Source organism: Athene cunicularia (genome assembly GCF_003259725.1).
Source record: "Athene cunicularia isolate RWA chromosome 1 unlocalized genomic scaffold, athCun1 chr1_part2, whole genome shotgun sequence".
Classification (NCBI taxonomy): domain Eukaryota; kingdom Metazoa; phylum Chordata; class Aves; order Strigiformes; family Strigidae; genus Athene; species Athene cunicularia.
In genome coordinates, this window is record NW_020799092.1 from 8756774 (window position 1) to 8777883 (window position 21110).

General features: G+C 34.9%; 1 protein-coding gene across 11 annotated transcripts in view; it reads right to left on the bottom strand.

Moving 5' to 3' along the window:
* The window catches only part of PLEKHA5 (pleckstrin homology domain containing A5), a 187281-nt gene that overhangs the window by 29156 nt on the left and 137015 nt on the right, over positions 1 to 21110 (bottom strand). For 5 of the 11 annotated variants that reach the window (XM_026862748.1, XM_026862705.1, XM_026862688.1 and 2 more), the window contains 6 exons: positions 17614 to 18081; positions 12335 to 12803; positions 10715 to 10798; positions 8023 to 8142; positions 7295 to 7348; positions 793 to 873 (listed from right to left, as the gene is read on the bottom strand). In XM_026862748.1, the coding sequence (XP_026718549.1) occupies positions 793 to 873; positions 7295 to 7348; positions 8023 to 8142; positions 10715 to 10798; positions 12335 to 12803; positions 17614 to 18081 (1276 nt within the window). The remainder of the gene's footprint in view (positions 1 to 792; positions 874 to 7294; positions 7349 to 8022; positions 8143 to 10714; positions 10799 to 12334; positions 12804 to 17613; positions 18082 to 21110) is intronic. The other 6 variants (XM_026862765.1, XM_026862729.1, XM_026862740.1 and 3 more) reach the window with 3 other exon arrangements.

Here is a 21110-nt window from a genome sequence, read left to right on the forward strand (position 1 = left end):
AAGGAAGAACATCTTTGTTGCAGCTGAGGCTAGGAACTTATACATTCTCTGATGTGACATAAACTATTCAGTTAAGCCCCCAAAACCCTAACATTGCAGTGCCAACAGGTATGTATTGGCCATGCTCATAAGTTAATGCAGGTCTCAACTCACAGACAATATTTCCATTCACATTTCTGATTCTTCTTCCATTTTACCATTACAACCATCACTAGATACTCTGTTAGCGTGCATGGTTAAGTCTGCTGTGACTTTATGAACGGACACTGCCTTTTGGATTTACAGTCCCCAGATCAAAGTAATTTTGATCCTTCCTTTCTTCAGTGGCTAAAGGCTTGGTAGGTGCAAACAAAAACTTGTAAATCCACTTCCTAAAACAAAACAAAATTGCCAGAAATGACCAGGGAAACACCACTCACATGCTTTTGTGGTGGTCAAAAGAAAGAAGCACCTTTGAACACTAATTGCAGAGAATCATGCTAAGACAAACATTGGAAGCTTATTGGAAGTTTTATGAATTTACTGGACACCTGCATAAAACATCAACTAATTACATTGTCTAGACAGAAGTAGTTATTCAAAAGTGTACATTTAATACTTAACAACAAAAAAGCAGCAAAAGCCATGCTAAAATTATTGCAGCATTTTATAAAGCATGGATGACTTGTGGTTTTCCAAAGCAAATAAGAGAAACACCAATGTTATGAATAAATCTGAGGAACAACCAAAACTGTCACTAAGGAATATTTTCGCAGATGATAAAGCAATTTCATTCACTATCCAAGACCTTACTTGCTGGTACAGTTGCGGTCTTAGCGCCGAGTTCTCAATCATAGTGTGAACCATGGTGATTAAAGGTTCATTCTCTTTCATCTATTTCAAATCAGGAGGAGCATACAGCAAACATCAGTTTACAGCATGGCTAGATTTGAAAGACGACACTGTAAAATATAGCCTCTACTTTAATTTTTTCTAATAATGCAGTAGATTACATTTTATCCCATGCTTTTTATATATTCCATCATTCAGTAATATCAACATCTGAAAAGTTTAATAATATCAAACAATGTATCAAAAACACATAAATGCTCAAAACCAATGTAGTATTTATTCACCAACATTCTCCCTTTTTAAAAATAAAAATGCACAATATTGAAAAGTATTATCAGATTATGCAATAGGAACACTCAAACTTTTATCAGAAAACCTTGTAAATTATAGATTATAGAAGTTTTGCACATTAAAATGATATAAGCATTCCCAGCCTCTGAATATTGAAATAAGGTTTAGACTTATGTTCACATATGACAAAATGTGTTTATATACTGCACTGATTTATAAATTTAGGAACTTTGAATTATTACTCATTGTATTTATCCACACCCATATATGGGTGTGCAACTATTTCAGAACTGGTCAGAAATTTTCCATTATTAGTATTTATTGATATGTATGTAAATGTTAAAAACAGATACTTTGATTATTACACTAAAAATTGCATACACTGAGGACTTCAGAAAAAGTATGCAACACAGAAAATAGTATGGGATTTTTGGTTTTAAAAAGGGGACCTTCCGAACAGTAAAGGAAAAATTATGAAAACAGATAGTTTTCCTCTCAAAAAGAAACTGAAAAATTACTTAATGGGCAATCCCCCTCTTATTTTTGTTGGAAACTTTAGAACCTGTTGGAAACTTTAGCAATAGCTGTTTCAATTACGGTTACACAGGAAGGAAGTGTGTGTATGAATATTTATGATATTTTACTTTGCCTCTATGTATATATATATATATGCACTCATCATGAATTTGCATGGCAAGGTTTTGTTTCACAGATTGAAATGCAACAGAAAGCCTGAGTTTTTGATGCCTTTTGGAATTTCTTGTCCCTAATTATTGAGGAAAAGACAATAACTTGTACATTAGGAGAAGTATTTTTTTTTCCTCCTTATAGGAAACACATTTTAATTGTATAGATAAAGGATCTTTTTGTTGTTGTTGTTGTTTTTTATACGTAGAAAAGTTTGGTCAACTGATAAGTTAATAATTCAATAAGGAGTACCTTATCTTAAGAAGGCAAGCTTATGATGCTCTGTTCAAGGCAGGGAAAAAAACCAAGCAAGCCCTCTCATTTGCTCCATCATCTGCAGTATATATAAACAGAAAACTAGAACTGACACAAGAAGTTGTTCTCTCTTTACACTCAAATTTTGTCCAGAGAATGGGTGCACCAGGTGATACCAAAAGGTATCTCAACAGTAAGGTCAACAATAAGGTCCAAAGCCAAGCAATCAAACTACAGCCAACTGAAATATCTGTAAAGGAAAAACTGCTCTGAAGCTGAAATATTTCATAGGAGTACACTGGTTTGGATACATTTTTATTAGGAGGACTTCAACAGCTTCAAGCTCTTTGATTAATTCTATTTTACAATATTTCAGATTTTTTCTTTCTGATCAATAACAGACAACACCAGAAGTAATTTCTGTGGAACTGTTCAGAGATTATTTTAATCCAGATTAGAAAAGAAGTAAAGTGAATTTGCTGAACGGTGTCCTGAAGTAATGTTTTGTCCTCCAGCAAGCTCTAACTTTGATTTATAGGACTTCTTTCAATATCTTTACTACCATTGGTACTAAACCATGCTTATCTAACACTGTTTGCAAAGGCCGGTTATTTCCCCAAAAGCTCCAGTTCTTTAAACCCTTATGGACCAAAGATCAAAAAACAGATAATTGGTAAAGTAATGTCAACCAAAGAGCCTCTGTAGCAGTCAAATACAGCAGTTTGTTTTTGTTTTGTTTTGTTTTTTTTTCTCCTTGAGGAAAATATCATTTCTAAGAAAATACTGACATTTAACTACTGAGAAGTTAAGTTCTTGAGGTAGTAGGTATCTGTCACAAACCTTCCATTAACTAAAACTAGCTCACAAACAAGGCAATGAGTACTGAAGAACTGGCAAAGTAAACTGGAGTTATGTGGGACACAATGGCAAGTCCCATGCTCTTAAAGTTTAAGAGAAAACTTATTTTGCATTTTTAAAGCATTATCATAAGGCTACTCCCAAACTGAAGTTGGACACTATTCACACTGAATAAAGAGCTCAAGGGAAAATACTTTCTTGTTCATAACAGAAACAAGCCTTGATTTTCTCTCACTTCTGAAAAAAAAAAAAAATTTACAGTAAAGGATCCTAATGTGTAATACTAATAGTCTTTCCAACTAAAATAGTCACAGAAATAGGGATTAAGATTTTCACAAGCAAACTGAAGTATGAACTGCCTGATGCCATGCAACAAAAATCAGTGGTAAAATCAAATAAAATCCAGCCAGTCTTGGCCGTATCTTGTAAATAACTCTTCCAGAAGTGACACTTCCTCTTTGCTTTTATCTTTACGGATACAGCATATAGAAGCACTTTCCAGCTGGAAATAATGAAAAAACCACCTTCTTGACATATGATGTCTATGAACAGATACATTATTTATGAGCTAGCATCTGAGTGGGTATTCTGTGTTTTAAACTGTAAAGTCAAGCTAGTAACAGTTTTTCTTTTCCTTCCTTTTCCTAAATTCTCTTCCATGTTTGATAACACTCTACACAGATGACATTTCAGTATGTGCTGTTCTGGTTGCAGTCATCAGCTGGAAGAGTAACTCCGTACAAGGACAGTTGGCTTCACTGATGAGGTAAGAGCCTATGTTATGGGTAACAGAACACTGAGCTCAGATTGGCCATTTTATTAATTTCCTCTCAAGTTTACTGAAGGTAAAAGCAGTGGCAATAGGACCTGACTAAGCTTTTCTCCTGCCTTTCCTCTTTTCTTTAATCTTCTGCCCAGTAAAAGAAGGAAAAAGCACCTTCTCTTCCTGCCTCTGTTCTACAGCAATGCTGCCTCCACTGCAGTCTTTTTCACCCTACAGAGCCCCTGCTCTTGAGCCTCCCTTCTTCATCTGAAGAAGGAAAAGGAATAAAAAAAGCAACAGAAAGAACGGTGGCTGTGTCAGCTCATTCTACCTTATCCAGAAAACCTGAAAAATACAAGTAAGGAGTAGTATCCTATATGTTGCTACGATACGAGATAGAATTTTAGGCTGAAATACAAGGTATCAAATATAATACACGATAACTGTCAGCTTTATCCAAACTCCCTTGTACTATTCCAGCATCCCTTAATTTACTTCATTATTCCAGAAACAACTTCAGTGTCTCAGAAAGAGAGTGGTTAAGAGAAAACAGAAGCAAAACACCAAGACAGTATGGACATTGGCTGTGGGACCTTCACACCTTTATTTGACAACTTCTTGTTCAAGTTCTGTTTATTTTTATGCACCCTTTGGAAACTGAAAGAAACTAAAAATGAAAGTACCAGCAGAAGTATGAACTCCTTAACATCTGAACTATCTACATAAATAGCCATTTCACAAAATGGAAAAAAGATGAAGTTAAATTTAGTAGAGCTTCTATACTGTGACAAACCAACCTGGGATATACCTAGGATAAATATGACAACACACATGAGGAGTTTTACATAGATAACTCAAGCTCAGTGGAAAAGGGTTTTTCAGCCAAAAGAAAGTTTTACTATCAACATAAAATTCAGAAGTGTACTAAAAGACTGGAACTTGCTGGAATTCTGTAGTAACAGAAAGATTCAAGTGGGACCTTTGGCCATGGCTTTATTTACAAAGCAGAAAAAAGCATATCTAGCTTTTGTTTGGAAAAAAAAAAAAAAAAAGTTCCTACTTTTCAATACTGTTATTGTAATTACTGGGTACAAATACATTAAGGAGGCTGCTGGCTTGGATTTAGTAATACACAATAAGTGATGCCTTAAAATTTGATAATGCAGAAGACGGAGATTATATGTGCTTTCATAACATGTCCCACATTAGGAAACAAATCATCATTGCCTAGGGTTGCTAGCTATGTTCAAAGGACTACTTCTTAAAAGGCAAATAAGTCTTGTCCACCTCTCTACAAACCTTGAGCCAGCAGAGTGGCTCACAACCTCACTACAAAAAAAGAAAAAAAGATGCCTGACAATCACTCTTTTGGCCATAAGACATCAAAGAAATCATATGGCTGGATATATGTGTGTCAGTATCTTCAATCTTTTTTTCTCTCTCTGAACTACAACAACAACAACAAAAACACTGAAAGTGGAATACATAAACATCAAAAAACGTAATATAAGAATTTCTAAGCATCTCAAAAGGGAACAGCAGTACAAAAAAGAAGCATGACAAAAAAGGCTATGGGATATTCTTGAGTCTTGATAAGAAGGCCACCTAACTAGTAACAACAACTTACTTCAGCAGCATAAAAGTTATCCTCCCTACAAATGAACTTCAGTCTGCCTGAAAATTCACTTGTGCAGCCTCAGTACAAGCTTACTAATTACTGTATGTACGGTAACATATTCTTTGTGACTAAAAAGGTAAGAGTTGAAGATAACAGGACTGGAGTTCCACTATATGTTCTAGGCAAAGCAGGTTCTGATGCTATTTTCAGAGATCAAGTATGAATAGAAACTCCTAATTTAAGTACACTAGACATTTAAAAATCAAAGAGGGCAAATGATTATGCAAGCTGGTTACAGATGTGGATAACGAGGAGGAAAGGCCTCACTTAGGTTAAAAGAAACTTTGGTTATTTTTTTTCTTCCCAACATGAAGGAAAACTGATAATGGACAAAGTAACCAGAAAATATAAATGAGATACCACCCCTAGAAGCAGTGGTACTCAAAGCAAAAAGACTCTCAGGGGTATTTATTTCATACAGGTAGGTAGCAGTACTAATTAAAACAAGTGTAAGAAAGAAAAACTGATCAGAAACTGGGACAAGTATTCCAACCTGTTCTGCCATGATTTTGTCATTAAGGTAATATATTTAATGATAATGATTTCTTACTGTAAGAAGCGCAGTGATTTCTTGAATCTCTATTAGGGGTAATTATGGCACATTTATAAGATTTAGACACTTCCCTAAATTAATGTTTGTAACATCACATTATTTATCTGATGCAAGTAAAAAGAAAGTCCTTTTTACCACTTTACATGTTATACATAGGCAATTCTCTCTGTTTAATCCCGTCTATTATACTGACAAGTTTGGCTAATCAATCAACAGCATGGTACATAGTTTTACACTTCACATGGACAACTGTCTTTTCTTGGCAATGAATTACATTCTTGAAGACAAAATTATTCCCTTATTCCAATTCCATTATTCCTAATTCTATAAACTGGAAATATTTGAGTTGGATGAAATATTTTGTCCTAATTTAGCATGCAGCTTTTCCCTACTGTTTTGGGTTTCCTACAGCCCCTTAAGACAAGACGGAGTTGTTTAGAAATGTATTACCATATGACTGAACTGGTCACAATTCACACCTTGTTTCAAAGAGATATTAGGAAAACAGTCACTGAGTGAACCAAGCACATTGAACAGTTGGTTTTAAGGGTAAGGCTGAAAACTTTCATTAGAAGCAAGAATATTAGAAAAAGAAAAGCTTTAGTAATTTTTAAATTTTTAACTGACACTCAGTTCCTTCTATTTCTTCTAAGCACTTATGACTGTCTTTGTTAAGTGCTAGCAAAAGTTTCTCATTTAAAAACTTCTCACACATGTACAGAAGTCCCATTTGATCATGCAACAAAGCCATAAAAAGAGGTATGTGATACCCCAAATCTTTACATGGCAATCAAATATGTTAATGAAGGCAGAATTGTACCCTCACTCTATAAGTTATCAGAAATAAAGACGTAGAATCTTATTCTGATATATATCTTTAAGAAATTACTTTTTCTCCTTTTACTCAGTTATGTCCCATACTATGATTTGTTTAAAGCATTTTTTCATGTTTGACATCTTTCATTTAACATCCTATAGAAACATCTAACTCTCCTTAATTTGGAAAACTAAAATTATCAGAAGTACTAGTTTTCTATAAATTGCATGTGTGTCATATGACCTTGGAAATATATTATGACTTTGGTTAAAGATGAAAAAAATGCTACAGTTATTAAAAGAAGAAAATGAAGATTAGAAAAAACAATTGGTGAGTGGCTACTGTATTCTGATGAATTTTAAATTGAGAGGGGTTTTTTCTGTTACATGTCAAATTTGTAATAAATTAAGATAATTCTGTGCTACTTAAAAAGGGCACATATTAAATATCCAACTTCATAAAAAGCACTAAAAATCTTTCTCCCCCAAATATTTCCAGCTTGATAGGAGCAGGCAAAAAGCATTAAGACATGTAAACACACAAGAAAATTGCAAATCCCACCTGATGATCCAAATATATGGCATTCCTTTGAAGGTGATGCGAAAGAATCTCATTCTAGCAGGCAGCAGTGAAGGGGGAAAAAGGAAAGGGACAGAAGGTGCAGAATGAAAAGAGCTTTAAGAGATGTAAACTGGACAGTGATCTTTCTGATTTACACAGAAATATAACATTGCTTTTATCTGCCTTTTTTTGGTGAACTATTAACAAGTTTAGAGCTCAAAACAAAAGTGATGAAAGTTTGCCACGAATCAGACTTTGAACTGTTACATTATATTTTGGTACTACATATGAAATACAGTAAACTCATGTAAATGTCTACTACACAGACAACTACAGACCCTTTGATAAATCTGTTTTAAACATGTCTTGATTTTCATACACAGATTACAAATAAGGTTGCATCTGATATAGCAGTATAAACAATAAATCTCATGATCTACCATTACTAATTTTGATTATAACAATAAGTTAAATACCTTTAAACTTAACTAAAATATATTTTAAAGTATTCCTATGTAATTTTGACTCAGCTAACATCAAAAAGGTCAGAGTAAAGCCTCAAACGGTTAATAGCAGCACATCACATACACAAAAAAAACCAATGTTACTCTATTCTACTCCCATAATAGTCAGAAAACTTTGCACTAACAGTACAATGCAAACTTCGATTAATGAATGACTACAAGTTAGCAAGAATGGTACATGACACACATTGCTTTATAGCTGACCTTTGGGCTGCTGGCCTCAAGTTTTAGTTGCATGAGCTGTGCTAGTGTGTGTTCCCGGATACTACTCAGTTCAGCTTGCTGCCGTCTCAGCTTTATTAGCAGCAGCGTGAGCTCCTCTGGCTGAAGGAGTGCAGTGTGAGAAGCCAAAGAGTAGAAAAAAATTAATTGGTATTCTAAACAACACAATTAAGGTTTCTTAGTATCTTTCTTACAAAAACTTTCTTTAGTGATACAACAAAAGATACACCAATTTCCCCAGAATTGACCACTTTCAAATATATAGTGAAGGATTAACTTTTAACTACTCAAAACAATTGATAATACAAATTCTATAAAGGTGGAACATTCTGTATAAAGGACATAAATAAATGAGGATTTTGCAGAAGAAAGTCTGTGCATCCCTCAAACTTTTTCTGACATCCGTATCAGATTGATGATACCGACTTAAGTGAAAGGGGAGATAATTACAGCCCTTAGGATATTACTACCTGTACATGAACAGGCATTTGAGCTTGGTGAAGGAATCAAAAAATGTCCTTAAGAAAATTTAGTTTCTGAACTAATTCTTCAAAGGTATGCATCAAAATTAAGAGTAAAAATAATAATAAAAAAATGATAACTGAACTACATCAGAAACAATCACCTTTCGCAAAATAAAACTGCACAAGCATGACAAAAATAATTTTCTATCCCACCTTCCACACGTCTGAGGCTACCAGTTAATTTATTGCTTTACTTTTATGACTAAGATGTACCTTGGGAATATTGCCTGGGGAAGGGATAAAGAATTTAAAGTATTTAAAAAACAAGATTTCATATATGTATAAATATAAAATAAAAGTCACACTCAAATGGGTATTTGTCATGTAATTCAACACAGGTCAGTTTGGGAAACTACCTGAACCATTCCTGGGAACCATTTCTATTAGCAACACTTCAAAAAACCCAAAACACCTAACATCACAAATATTTTTGCTATGTTCCTGTTTACTTCTGTTTCTTACACTTCTCCAGAAATAGTCTTAGAGAGGTTAAATATTCCAGCATGTTTATTTTCTCACAAGTTCTGTGAGTTTAAAAAAAAACCTAACCCAAACAAACCCCCATAAAATCCTGCTCGCTATCTCCCACAGTCAAAGAATTTCCCCAAAGCAAAGAAGTGAAGAAAAAAGCTCCAAAGAACCAAATGTTAAATTACCGAAAAACGAATGTCAGTTTCTTAGAATGAAGAAAAATCCCTAGGAGTAAGCGTGGCACTGGCACCATTGTGAGCTCGTACCAAAGTAACCCACAAGAGGGAGCAAGGGATTTCCACATAGCTTCAGTTGTCAAAACCATTCGCTTAGAGGGAAAACCATCACCAAAGCCAAATTGTCTAATAGCCTATCTTCCTCTTCTAGTACTCGTTCCTCTTTCAACACTTGGATTTAAAATACTTAACTTCAGAGACTATGTGTAAGACTCTAGACTGCTATTCAAGACGTTTTCAAGTTCTCTCCAAAAACTGGTTACAAAGCTTTCAGTCTGAAAATTAACATCATTTAAAAAGAACAAGAAAACTTATTTAGAAATAAGAGAATCGAAAGTAGCATCTTCAAACAAAAGGAACAGTGAATCACTTTTTCAAGATCAAAACTCCTATCAGTATGTTCTGCAAAAGCCTAATTTTTATTGCATTAGGAACAAAGTATTAATGGTACTTAAATCCAATGTTTGCAAGCAAACTTTTTTCCATACCGGAGCCCATTGAACAGTAATTCGTACTCCTCTCTAGACATTGGTAATATTGTAAACGTTTTTGACACTGCTGTTAAGTGCTGTGCTTTTGATACAGCTCTTGGGACACTTGCAACAACCACAACACAAAATTTTGTTTAAAGAGCTACCTACAGGTTTCTTCCTCTGGCCCCTGCAATGTCTGTGCTGTGGGCAGGACTTCCGGTTTCTACAGGCAGAAGCTTGGACCTCCTTGCCCCTTACCCCGCTCATCAGCCCAGCTCCAGCAGCAGAGCCCAGGAGAGCTGATGGGACCATGAACCCAAAGAAACGTCTGCAGAAGATAAGGCGCAGAGATAAGGCGCCAGCTGCCAAAGGCCAACCCGTAAGTTGCTGAAGGTGCCAGTGATTCATGCTGGGAGGTGTAAGAAACAGGGCTCCAGGCAGTTGGAATAATTGACTGGGGAGCTGTTGCCTACAGCATGATTCAAAATCTGTATTCTTAATTAATAACTCTCAAACAGTAATTTCAGATGGACAGAGAAAGATTATGGAAAGAAGACAAAAACAGGTAAGCAAATTACATTAATTTAGGACAATCTCTTAGCTTTTGGCTAAGAGTCATGTTTTAGTTAAGAAGGTGGACAGGATTCACCAATATTACTTTGATTAAACACCTTCAATGAGAATTTCAGCTCCACTACAGTAAAATGAAAGATATCAGAAAGAACAGTTTTACCAAGTGCAATTTTAGTATCCCTAAGATTTCCAAACAAGATAGACTTTACTTCTAAGATTTTCTAAATAATTAATGGAGAAATAAGTGTTCTGTGATGTATTCTGCCCTCTCCCTGACAATTAAAGGCTACATTTAATACAAGCTTTGAATAGAATAAAAATTTCAGTGTTGTCTCTTCATACTTAAAGGATTATTCTTAGAAAAACCCGTGATGTACCAAATAAAAATCCAACTCACTGTTTTGCCTTGGAGGCTCTGAGGAGTAACAGGCTGTAAACTCAGACCTGCTGGCATTGACCTTCTCTCAGGCACAAACACATGCTGTACAGAAACAAAATAGCACAGTATGATCCATAGTTATCTAAAGACTCAAAAACTATTAAATGTGAAAAGAAGTCAAGCCAACTTCAGGCTCATGATATATTTGCTATGATTTGTGCCAGCTTTGGCCAGTCATGCTCCATGCTGGTCTACGATCTAGAACGCTTGAGTAGTTTTCACTAAATTTTAGAAACACCCCAGTTTTCGTCATTCATTTAACAGTCCTCCCTCATAGTCGTGCCCTACTGATAGCCTGTGTAAACAACAATTGTATTTTTTCCACCCACCACTGAAAGCTGTTTAAAAACCTAAGGTCTCTATACAGATGGGGTTTAAATCTTAAATTTACCATTCTGTTTTCAAATAGTCACACTCCTAATGACCCACCACTTAACAACTCTATGTTTTTAAGTTAATGGCAATAGCTATTTGTGTTAACTAAAAAAAAAAACCAAACCAAATAGCATGAAAAAACAAAGGGAAATGGAAGTCTTGTATACAAGATACTGAATATGAAATTAAATACTAGCATAAAGTGTTCCATAAGGAAAAAGAAATATCAGAAAGCAAAACATGGTTGAAAGGACAAGGAAGCACATGGTCTGCAGCACTGACCCTAGTGATATTTCTCAGATGTGTGAGAAGCACTGACTACTAAATTTCCAGTGCAGCTGACACATAAAGGATGTCAAAATGACTCCTTTGTTGATAGAAACTAATTTTTTTTTTTTTTTTTTAAGACTTAATAATCAGCTGCAAGTTGTTTAAACTGCTTTAAGATGTAGCTAAGGTTTTTTTCCTTCATCAAGAAACACAAAGGCACCTGACACAGATTTAGGAGAAATGTTCGTGAGCATTTTATACATACTCTAGTTTTACATCCAACTGAAAGAATAATTTTTCTGTAATTATCTTCAACCTACTCAAAAACAAGCACCATGGATACAGCAGAGCTAAATAAGGCACACTGGTTTACAATTCTTTGTGTCTCCCTCTCACTGATGATGACGAGCAAAGTTATGCTAGTCAAGTGCTCAGGTTATGTGCACATAGTCTTTAATCTTTAGTGATCTCCATAATAATTGAAATGCATCAGAAGAAATGACTACACTGAGTTTTCTGCTGAAATCCAAGGCACCCAAACTTGTTGAAGAACAGAAAACAGGATGTGGAAAGAAACCCAACATTTTCAGTCCTCTTAAGACTTCCAGTTAAAAAAGCTAGAAAGGAAAAACATTTCTGTACATAAAACAAACTATTCTGAATAATTTGCCAACTGACTCCTTTACTTTAGAGAAACATAATATAGACCGTAATATTAGGATAACATGTTTTCACCTACTGTATTAGAAAAATATCTTTTTACAACCTTTAGATTTTTAAATGGTTTTTAAAATCAAACTTTTCCCTATGAAAACAGTGATGTAACTTAACCTTCATTATAATAAAACATACTACAACACAAAAGTAACTGTATATTTTCTATTAAAAACCCTGGTAAATAAGATTTTAAACTCTTAAAATAACTATTTTTACCTTAGTATGATGTGTCCTATGTCTGCGATCAATAGTTACATCTCCTCTTTGCACTGGTGAAGACACTTCTGATCTGTAGGTCCGCTGTGGGGAATATCCTTGGAAACCAGTGATTGAACCGTGAGAAGGCGAGGTGGGAATCGAATGCATTGTCTGATCAGAAATATTAATCATAGTTTTTGGGCTACTTAAAGTACTGTGTCTAGTAAGAGTTGTTTGCTTATTGTAAAACTGACGTTGCTGCCATTCATAGAGCTGCCACATTGTGTCATCACGCATTGACCTCCTTTTTTCTTCAGCTGTTACCGGTCCTATGGCTCTGTCGTAAACTGACGGTGTTACACTGCAGAGGCTTTCTGGCCGTGTTTTGCTGTTCCTTGGCAGTGTTCTGTACCCTTCTGGGTATCGAGGTAAAACTTGAGGTCGGTGGCTTGGCATGTTTCTTGGTAATGTCTGATATGAGATTACGCTGAAACACGAATTTTCTTTTTATTAGTGGATAGCATTAATATTACAGCAATATAAAGTTTGTCAATATTGGTTAGGTTTATCCAACTAATCCTTTTTTTTTTTTTTTTAATACTACAAGTGTAATTTTAAAAACATGCAAGAAAATCAAGACGACAATTTAAAAAAAAATCAACTATACTGATTGAATGCACTGTAGCAGCCGAAACTTGCATCCTTTCTGTGATTAGCCGTTTGATTATCTAATCCGTATTTCATCTTTTTATCAGTTTAACAGTCTAGTACTGTGAAGTTTAAATCTATCTTCTAACTTGTCTATACGCTGGGTAGGTCAAAGTTTTGAAAGCTTTGAAGTTCTATACTGTTTCCATATAAGCCCATTTTTCAAAAGTGAAATAACTGTTTCCCTGAAAAAAAAATCTTCAGCAATGACTATGGACATGGAAAAAGATTATGGTTGTGGGGGGTTTTTTTGTTTGTTTGTTTGTTTGTTTGTTTTAAGAGCGGACCGAGAAAAAATAGCAGTAATTGTCTAATGAAAATATATTTTGCAATTGTCAAGGACAGGTCATTCCATATCAGCTATTCAAGCAAAACAAATAGTAATGTATTTCTTTAATAATAATATTGTATTGCTTTTCAACCTGAATATGAATTCAAAGGCTTATTCTTTGTTGCCACATTAAAAATCATGGAGTGCTGCAGTTTTTTTAGCAACTTTCAAGCATTAGTTGAAATGCAAAATTTTCCATACTGAGTACTGATGCATGCTTAAGTATGACAAAGCATTTCTTGTTTATTCAGAGGTTGTAAACATTGATTTATTCAACCCTTATCTAAAATTCAGATGAGCACCTCTTAAAGCCGACTCATCATACCTATGATAGATGCTTGCCCAGAGCCAACAAAACTGATCTCAGGCTGGACATGACTGAGCCATCAGGGGGCAGCCAGCTTCCAGCTACACTCATTCAAAATAAATCCCTGCCACCTCGAGAATCTGAAGATGGTTTTGAATTATTTCAGTGCCACAAAACCACTGAAGAAATGATGTTGGGCAAATGGCAAGGTAAACCAGCATTATGCAGGTTAGATCCTTATGGAATAACTATAATGGAAATTAATGATGGTAAAGCCCACTTTTCACTGAAAATAGTTAAGCTGAGTATTTATGATCACCTGTAACATTTTGGAGATGAAAACTGCTATAAAGAGCTTTATATACAAAATCTGTTACAGTTTCTGAAGCTTTAATTTCCAAGAATTAATGAAATATCATTCCCATTTTGTAGATTGGGCAGCTTTCCATTCTCACAAACTAAAGGAAATGGATTCTAAATCCTATTATTTTGCTGCAAAACCTGCTTAAATACCTCTAAATTTCCTCATGTAACATACCATTAACTGTAAGGGCTTTTCTCCATCTCCATATGGAAAAAACAACCAACCAACACAAATTGAGTTCAATTTCTAACTTTCAAAGTATTATTTTAGCTATTCACAAATATGTATGGCAAAGCTTAGTTTTTCCATTAAGATACCCAGTAGCAAGAAAAACTTCACTCACTGAAGCTCCTCTCCCATTTTATTATTTAAATAGGCAGCATAATCCTGTTGGCTTCTTTAAATATTCTGGACAACTTGAAAAGCTGTCTGAAGTTCTCACTACATGAAGACGGCAATTTAAAGTCTGCATACAATTACTTACATTCTAGCACGTTTGGGAACATATCAATCTTGTATTTGTAAACCATGAAAACTGTAAAAAGCCCAACCGCCTCTATATTAAGCCTTGTTTTATGTAATTTGTTAAAATCAAAACTGATTCACCAATGTCCTGTTGATACTTGCAAAAATGTCATTCTAGTCAAATCCAAAAAACAACTCCAGACAGTACTGCAGCTTATAGCTGCCTTGCACACGAGGGGAGACTGCTGCAGCCACTCAAACGAGCAGTCATGCACACTGTGAGGCTGCAAAATATTTTCTGCAACTGTTGTCATAAATAGCTCCCTCCAAATGTTCCCATATGAAAAAAAAAGGGCTTCCAAATGAGTTTACAGAATCATTTTAATTTCATATTGAAGACAGATAAGAGCTCCTATTTTATTACAGTTATTTAATTGAACCTGTTTTGTAACTTTTCAGTATTCTTAAAGTCCTTATAGACACCATTAGAGGTTGTCTCTAGGATTACTGTTGGGTAGTGATACTGGTTCTGTTTTCTAAGCTGGACTATCTGGGAAAACGGCTTTGCTGCTAAACCTTTAGGGGCTCAGTTCTGCAACATTATGAATACCCTCAGATTGAAACCTCAAAACAGTCCTTCATCCTAAAGGATGCAAATATCAGCTGCCCCAGAATAAAAAACTTCCATATGCAAATCAAGCAAAGGGTGGCAGAATGAAGATAGAAACCTGGCATTGTACAGCAGGCACTTATTATTTAGAATGAGGCTTATATGGGCAAGGTAGGAAGACAGAGGCTCACATCTCTGTTAGCAGCAACAGAAAACCTCACTTAGCACTATGCAACCCTTCTGTATCTTTTCACATTTGAGAAAGACCACTCAAGTGGTGAAAACATTAATTTGTAATTGACTTCTGCAAAAGTAATTCAATAAAATGATACTGAAGTAGAATGTTTTTATTTCTTATTTAAAAAACATTATTTTTAGTTTAAATAAAGGTTTATCTTCCTTGAGGCATCAGTTGTCTTTATGCACGTGGCTCTTGCAAAACTAGATGTCTAGATCCACAGAAGTGGCAGATAACAGCTTCAAGAATTAAAAACTTCATTGCTGTCATTCTCATTAATTTCTCAGGCAATGAACTACTAAGGGATCATCCTGTTCCTCTAAAAAAATTGTACTTTTACAGTGAATCCTTCTCATTCCATATTGAGGACAGTTGATAGCTGCTATTTTATATACAGTTATTTAATTGAATATTTTTGTTAACTTTACAGTATTCTCAAAGTCCTCATTTTTTTTTTCAGTCTGTCACACCAGAGATACTCAGTTTGGTCCTCCATGATTTCTCTAACACATTAGGGAGACAGATACAACGGAAAGCATCTTTGTTAAAAGTCAGCAATTTATTCCCATTAAGTGAAGACTACTCTTCTCAAAAATTCAAGATAGGAGTTGAACAGGCGTTACTACAAAACAGCCTTACTAACCTCTCACCTCAACCTTAAGCTTGGGCATAAACTGGAGCTTCTTTCATTCTACTCTCATTCACCAACCTCAATTCTACTTAAGTTTCTGTCTCCTGCCAGAAACTGGCAATCTGAACAAGGAAAAAAAAAATTAAATGAAATCGCATTCTAAAGACATCACATTATAAATTTGGATCGTTATTCAAGATCACTTCCACACAAAACAAAAAAGATAGCTTAAGGCCAATTCTTTGTCAGTTTGCTACTTTTATGTAGAACTGCATTTGAAAGAATACTCTTTGTACTATCAGTGCCATCCTTATTTAAGCAACAAGTGAAGAATAAAATATTGTTAATTAGCAACATATTGTTAACAGTACTTCCTTCTATTTGATTCCCACAATGAAATCAGTTTTAGTGTTTTTATACTTGTTTGCAAATGAAAAATGGCACTGCTATTCAAATTTCTACTGTTTGGTTTCAAGTTTTACAGTCCAATTTAAAAAAAGTTCATTGCATCAGAGAGCCTTCTCAGTTCTCATTACACAAGCATGCATAATAAAAGTCAGAGTATGCAAGTCGATGTCTCTACTGCAAGTCCAAACTTCATCAAACTACTTATGTTGAGTATTTCATGAAACACCACATCGACTACTCCTAATTATATTTAACGAAGGACCAAAGGTGATGAAGAAATGTTCAACCAATATTTGCAAGTGTAAGTCAACCTCATGTAAATTTTTCAAGTTTTTGCAAAAGCTGAAAAGTCCCCAAACACCATATTTTCAAATTTGCAGAAAACACATTTTCTGAACTTGGTTCTATCTTAAGCTCTGCTCTGTCATCTATCTATATGCAAACGCCCTAATTTCCAGCTCTTCAAAATCTCCTGTGATAGGATCTCCATACTTCCTATCTGATGTAGTATTAAAAATTTCTATATTTTATTGTTAGAGCTGCTTGTCTGTAGGCCAGCCTGGAAACAACATCCCTGCACTTCCGTCAGACAGAGAAATTGCAGTTGGCACAAAATTCCATATTGTCAGTCATTCACACATAATTTTAAAGATTCATGAATAAGCACAGGAACTTAATATTAGAACTGGGAGATGTTTACTTTCATGAGAAGAGAAGCTTTAAATATCAAGTTAGATTTCTATGACTTACTTTTAGATAAAGCTTCTCTTTCTCTCTTCAATTAAAGCTTGTTTAGAGTTTAAAAGTTTCCTGGAATATTTTTGAAGAATTTTAAACAAAGTATTATTAAAAGAATTTGTAAACAAAAATACAAAAGACAGGGCAATTTCAAGAACAGATTTTAAGAGGAAAAAAATCGTTATGATTGATGACATCGCTTCTCTGCTAGGATAGAAAAATTTATAACACTCAACAATGGATTCTGGTTATTTTTATTAATTAGGTTATTAATATAGTTTAATTTATTAATAATAATAATAATTCAAATGTTAATAAAAAGAGAAACTTTAATAAATCTGTTCTGAGCAGTTATCCAGGTACTTCTTACAGAGAGCAATTAATCACCTATTTATGTAATATGTGCCAAAATTGGAAGAATCTAACCAGGATAGAAATCTAAGTATCATTTCCTAGAAAGTCTAGCAAAAAAAAAAAAATATTTACATTGTACTTACCCTCTTGTTTCATCTTCTTGTCCTTTTCCTCTTTGCATTTTAATCCACTGTTCCAACTGCAGCATTGAATTAGTTCTCTGCATAACTCGTTCAGACTCCATATGCGACTGAACTGCATTGTGCTGACCTCCATCTCCAGCATCTGCCAGGACAACACCACCAGCTTTATTCTCAGAACCGTTTAAATGAAGTGGTCTGAAGTGTCCAGCCTGAATCGTGCTTATGGGTAAAGTTCTGTATTCGGATCCCAAAGGATTTAGCTTTACACTGTTAATTTTTGTTAACGGTTTATCGTGCCCAACTTTCTGGAATCCATATTTTTCGGCTTCCAAAGCTTTCTTCTCCTCATGTTTGTTTGTTTCCTTGCATCTCTGGTTATTCTGTGCATCTGGTTTAATTAGCACCCGATGGTTTGAAATACTATTTGTATCTCGAGGTGGTGTATTTTCTGTGGTTAGCTTCTCTACTCTGGAAAGGAATATACAACAAGGTATAATATCTATAAAACATTCATAAAAGATTGTAATAAAAAAGTTAATATATTGGTGTTTATCAAGGTTATTTCAGTGAATCGCTGCCCAGAGAATTTTACACCAACATCTTCTCTTTAAGGGAAAATCCAGGACATATTTTCACAATAATCGAGGACAGGTTGGTTTTATTGTTGTTGTTGAGTTTGTTTGGTTTTGTTTTGTTTGAGGAGGTGGTGGTGTTTGATTTGGGTTTTGTTTGGGTTTTTTGTATTGGTTGGTTGATTTTGAGTTCTTTTGGTTCATGCTTCTTTATTTCTTTGCTATGTTAAAAGCATTTACAACATGAGAAATTGTTTTTAAGCCAACTTCCAATTAACCACCTAGAAAAAAATGTACACAAGAGTTCGAAAAAGTGAATGTTCAGTTCCTGGAGGGTTAGACATTCAAACAGTAAAAATATTCAGTAGCTCTCCAAGAGCTACAGCTTCCAGATGTCAACAGCCTGAAATTCAGATGATTTTTAAAACCACCTTTAAAAATGATAGGTTACATAGCTGACCAGCATGTGATTCACAGTACTGCTGAATTTAATGTATAATGAACTCCTCTAAAGAAAGTAAACAAGTTTTCATGATCACTGGCATCAATTAGGTTTCTCTGGTATGCTATCACTCTGGCTGGCATACATTTTGTGGAAAATAACTGTGGCTTCCCTAATTTTAAGGGAGAAAATAGCTGCTGACTTAGGAAACTGTACCACAAAAATAATTATATTTTTAGAACAGTTACTGCTTTACTGTACTTATACAAGTACTTAATATATGCAGTTCCATTAGCTATCTTCTTTTTAAAATTTTAAAATGTCACAAAGCTGTATTTTTTTCTGCACTGGGAAATGAACTGAACATCCCGCTCAGATAAGGAGCTTTTTTTTTTAACTAAAAAACCCCCACACACTAAAATTCCTAAAATGTTTCAATCCACATTTTTTTCTCATAAAGAACAACTTTAACTGTGTCCCATTCCAGTGTCTAATCTGTGCGTTTAAAGACCATCACATAAACAACTGCCCAAGAGGACAAGTATGACCGCACCTCTGAAAAATACTCTAATTCAAAGCAGACTAACGACATACATAGCTATAAACATTTTTGCTTACCCCATCCTGAACAGGAGGCTTAAATGTCCAAAAACTCTACACTTCCCCAACAGTTTATTTAAGCCATAAATTCCCAACAGGCCAACAATTATTTGGGACAGAACCCTGGCAAATACATAAAGGACTGAAAACTGTAAGGTCCTTATAAAATACTTCCCACTGCTAATAACATTGGACACTTAAACACATCTCCCATTACCACTCTACTCTTGCTATGATGTGAAAGGAATCAAGAGAATCCTGCCCTGACAAGTTCACAATTTCAAATGTAAGTCAGAAACAGTAAGACATCAATGCCACGTAGTGTATGTGAGTTAGAATGGAATACTCATGCACTCTGCATGTTAACAAGGGGTGAGATTATTTTCCCCCCATGCCTCTTCCTGATGTAGCTGTGATGATCCCAATCTCTGCTTGATACTTCAAAACGTTCTAAAAGTCCTCCAAAATTCTCTGTTAATTCAAGTAGATCAAAAGAGTCCTTTTTTTTCAGTAATTATTCCTGAGCTGCTGATGTGAAAGTGCACACACATGTCAAATGTATTGCAAATGAAAACATTCATAACAATAGTCTAACATGAACATCTCTCTGGCTATATGCATCAGCATTAAACAGTGTTTTACTCTCATACATCACTATTAAATGCTGAGGTTAGATGTAGCTAATGTTTTCTACTAGCAGAAAAGAGAGGGTAATATTTCTGCCAACCATAACTTTTAGAGAAAAAAATCTCTACGTAAAACCTGGTTTTATGCAGACTTTTGTGGGGGAGGACACATGTGGTGGAACTGCTATATCTACATCATCTTTTCTATAATTTCCAAGTATCAGCAAAGAAACGCTATGGTAATCTCCTACTGCAATTTAGAAGCGAGGCATTTTCTTTATATTTTCTTCCCCTTAAGGGAACTGTTCCCAAGACCAAACATTTCTGCCTAGGTTCCTTCTCAACGTTATAGAATAAAACTGGATCACCTCTTCCCTCACACCTCAAAACTGTACTACCCAGTATTCTACCACAAACCAAAGGAATTCTCCAAACAGGAAAGTGGATGAAAAACTCCTTTTCCCACAATTATGAAATAAAAAAAGGGTGTTAAAATTTCAGTTTTCAGCCAGTGCCCAACAGTTTTCATATAAATGTAAGGACTATCTTGCAAATAATCCTAAACACAGTTGTTAATATATGTAACATTTGTTAACAGTACCACCCACCCTCTTATATAGCACTTGATATCAATCTTTCTCAAGGAGTTTTGCATCAGAGAAGCAGTTGCCATTTTGCAGATGGAAAATCTGTGGTGCACAGGGAGAGTGGCATCTCTAAGGACATTCATCAGATATGTGGCAAAGTTGAGACTTGGCACAGTCTTTGATTCACACTATCATACTACTTTCCACTGTCTGTCTTAATTAAAAAAGAACTAAACCACAGAATTGTTTTTCCATGCAATCTCTATGCTGTATCACTCGTTACTATGGTTATACACAGCACAGCCAAGCATTTATACGTGACATTCTCTGCGATGACTGACCTACACGTAGACTTGTGGGCTGTCCTTTAAATTTGTGCATCAAATCAGTCAACTCAGTGTGAGCAAGAGATCTCTTTCCACAGCAAAGGATCCAAATGAGAAAGAATTATCAGAGACTAAGAGGTAAATGTAAGAAACAAATCCATATATATATTGGCATCCATTTAGTTCTCAGAGACTTGCAGGGGTATTTTGAGGACAGAAGAGGGAGATGATGAAGAGATGCAATTGATAAATTTCTACAACCAAACAGGAATAATATGTATGGAACAGTAATACAGGCAAAGTATTATTTTATGCTTTTTAATATAAATAAATAATTCTGAAAC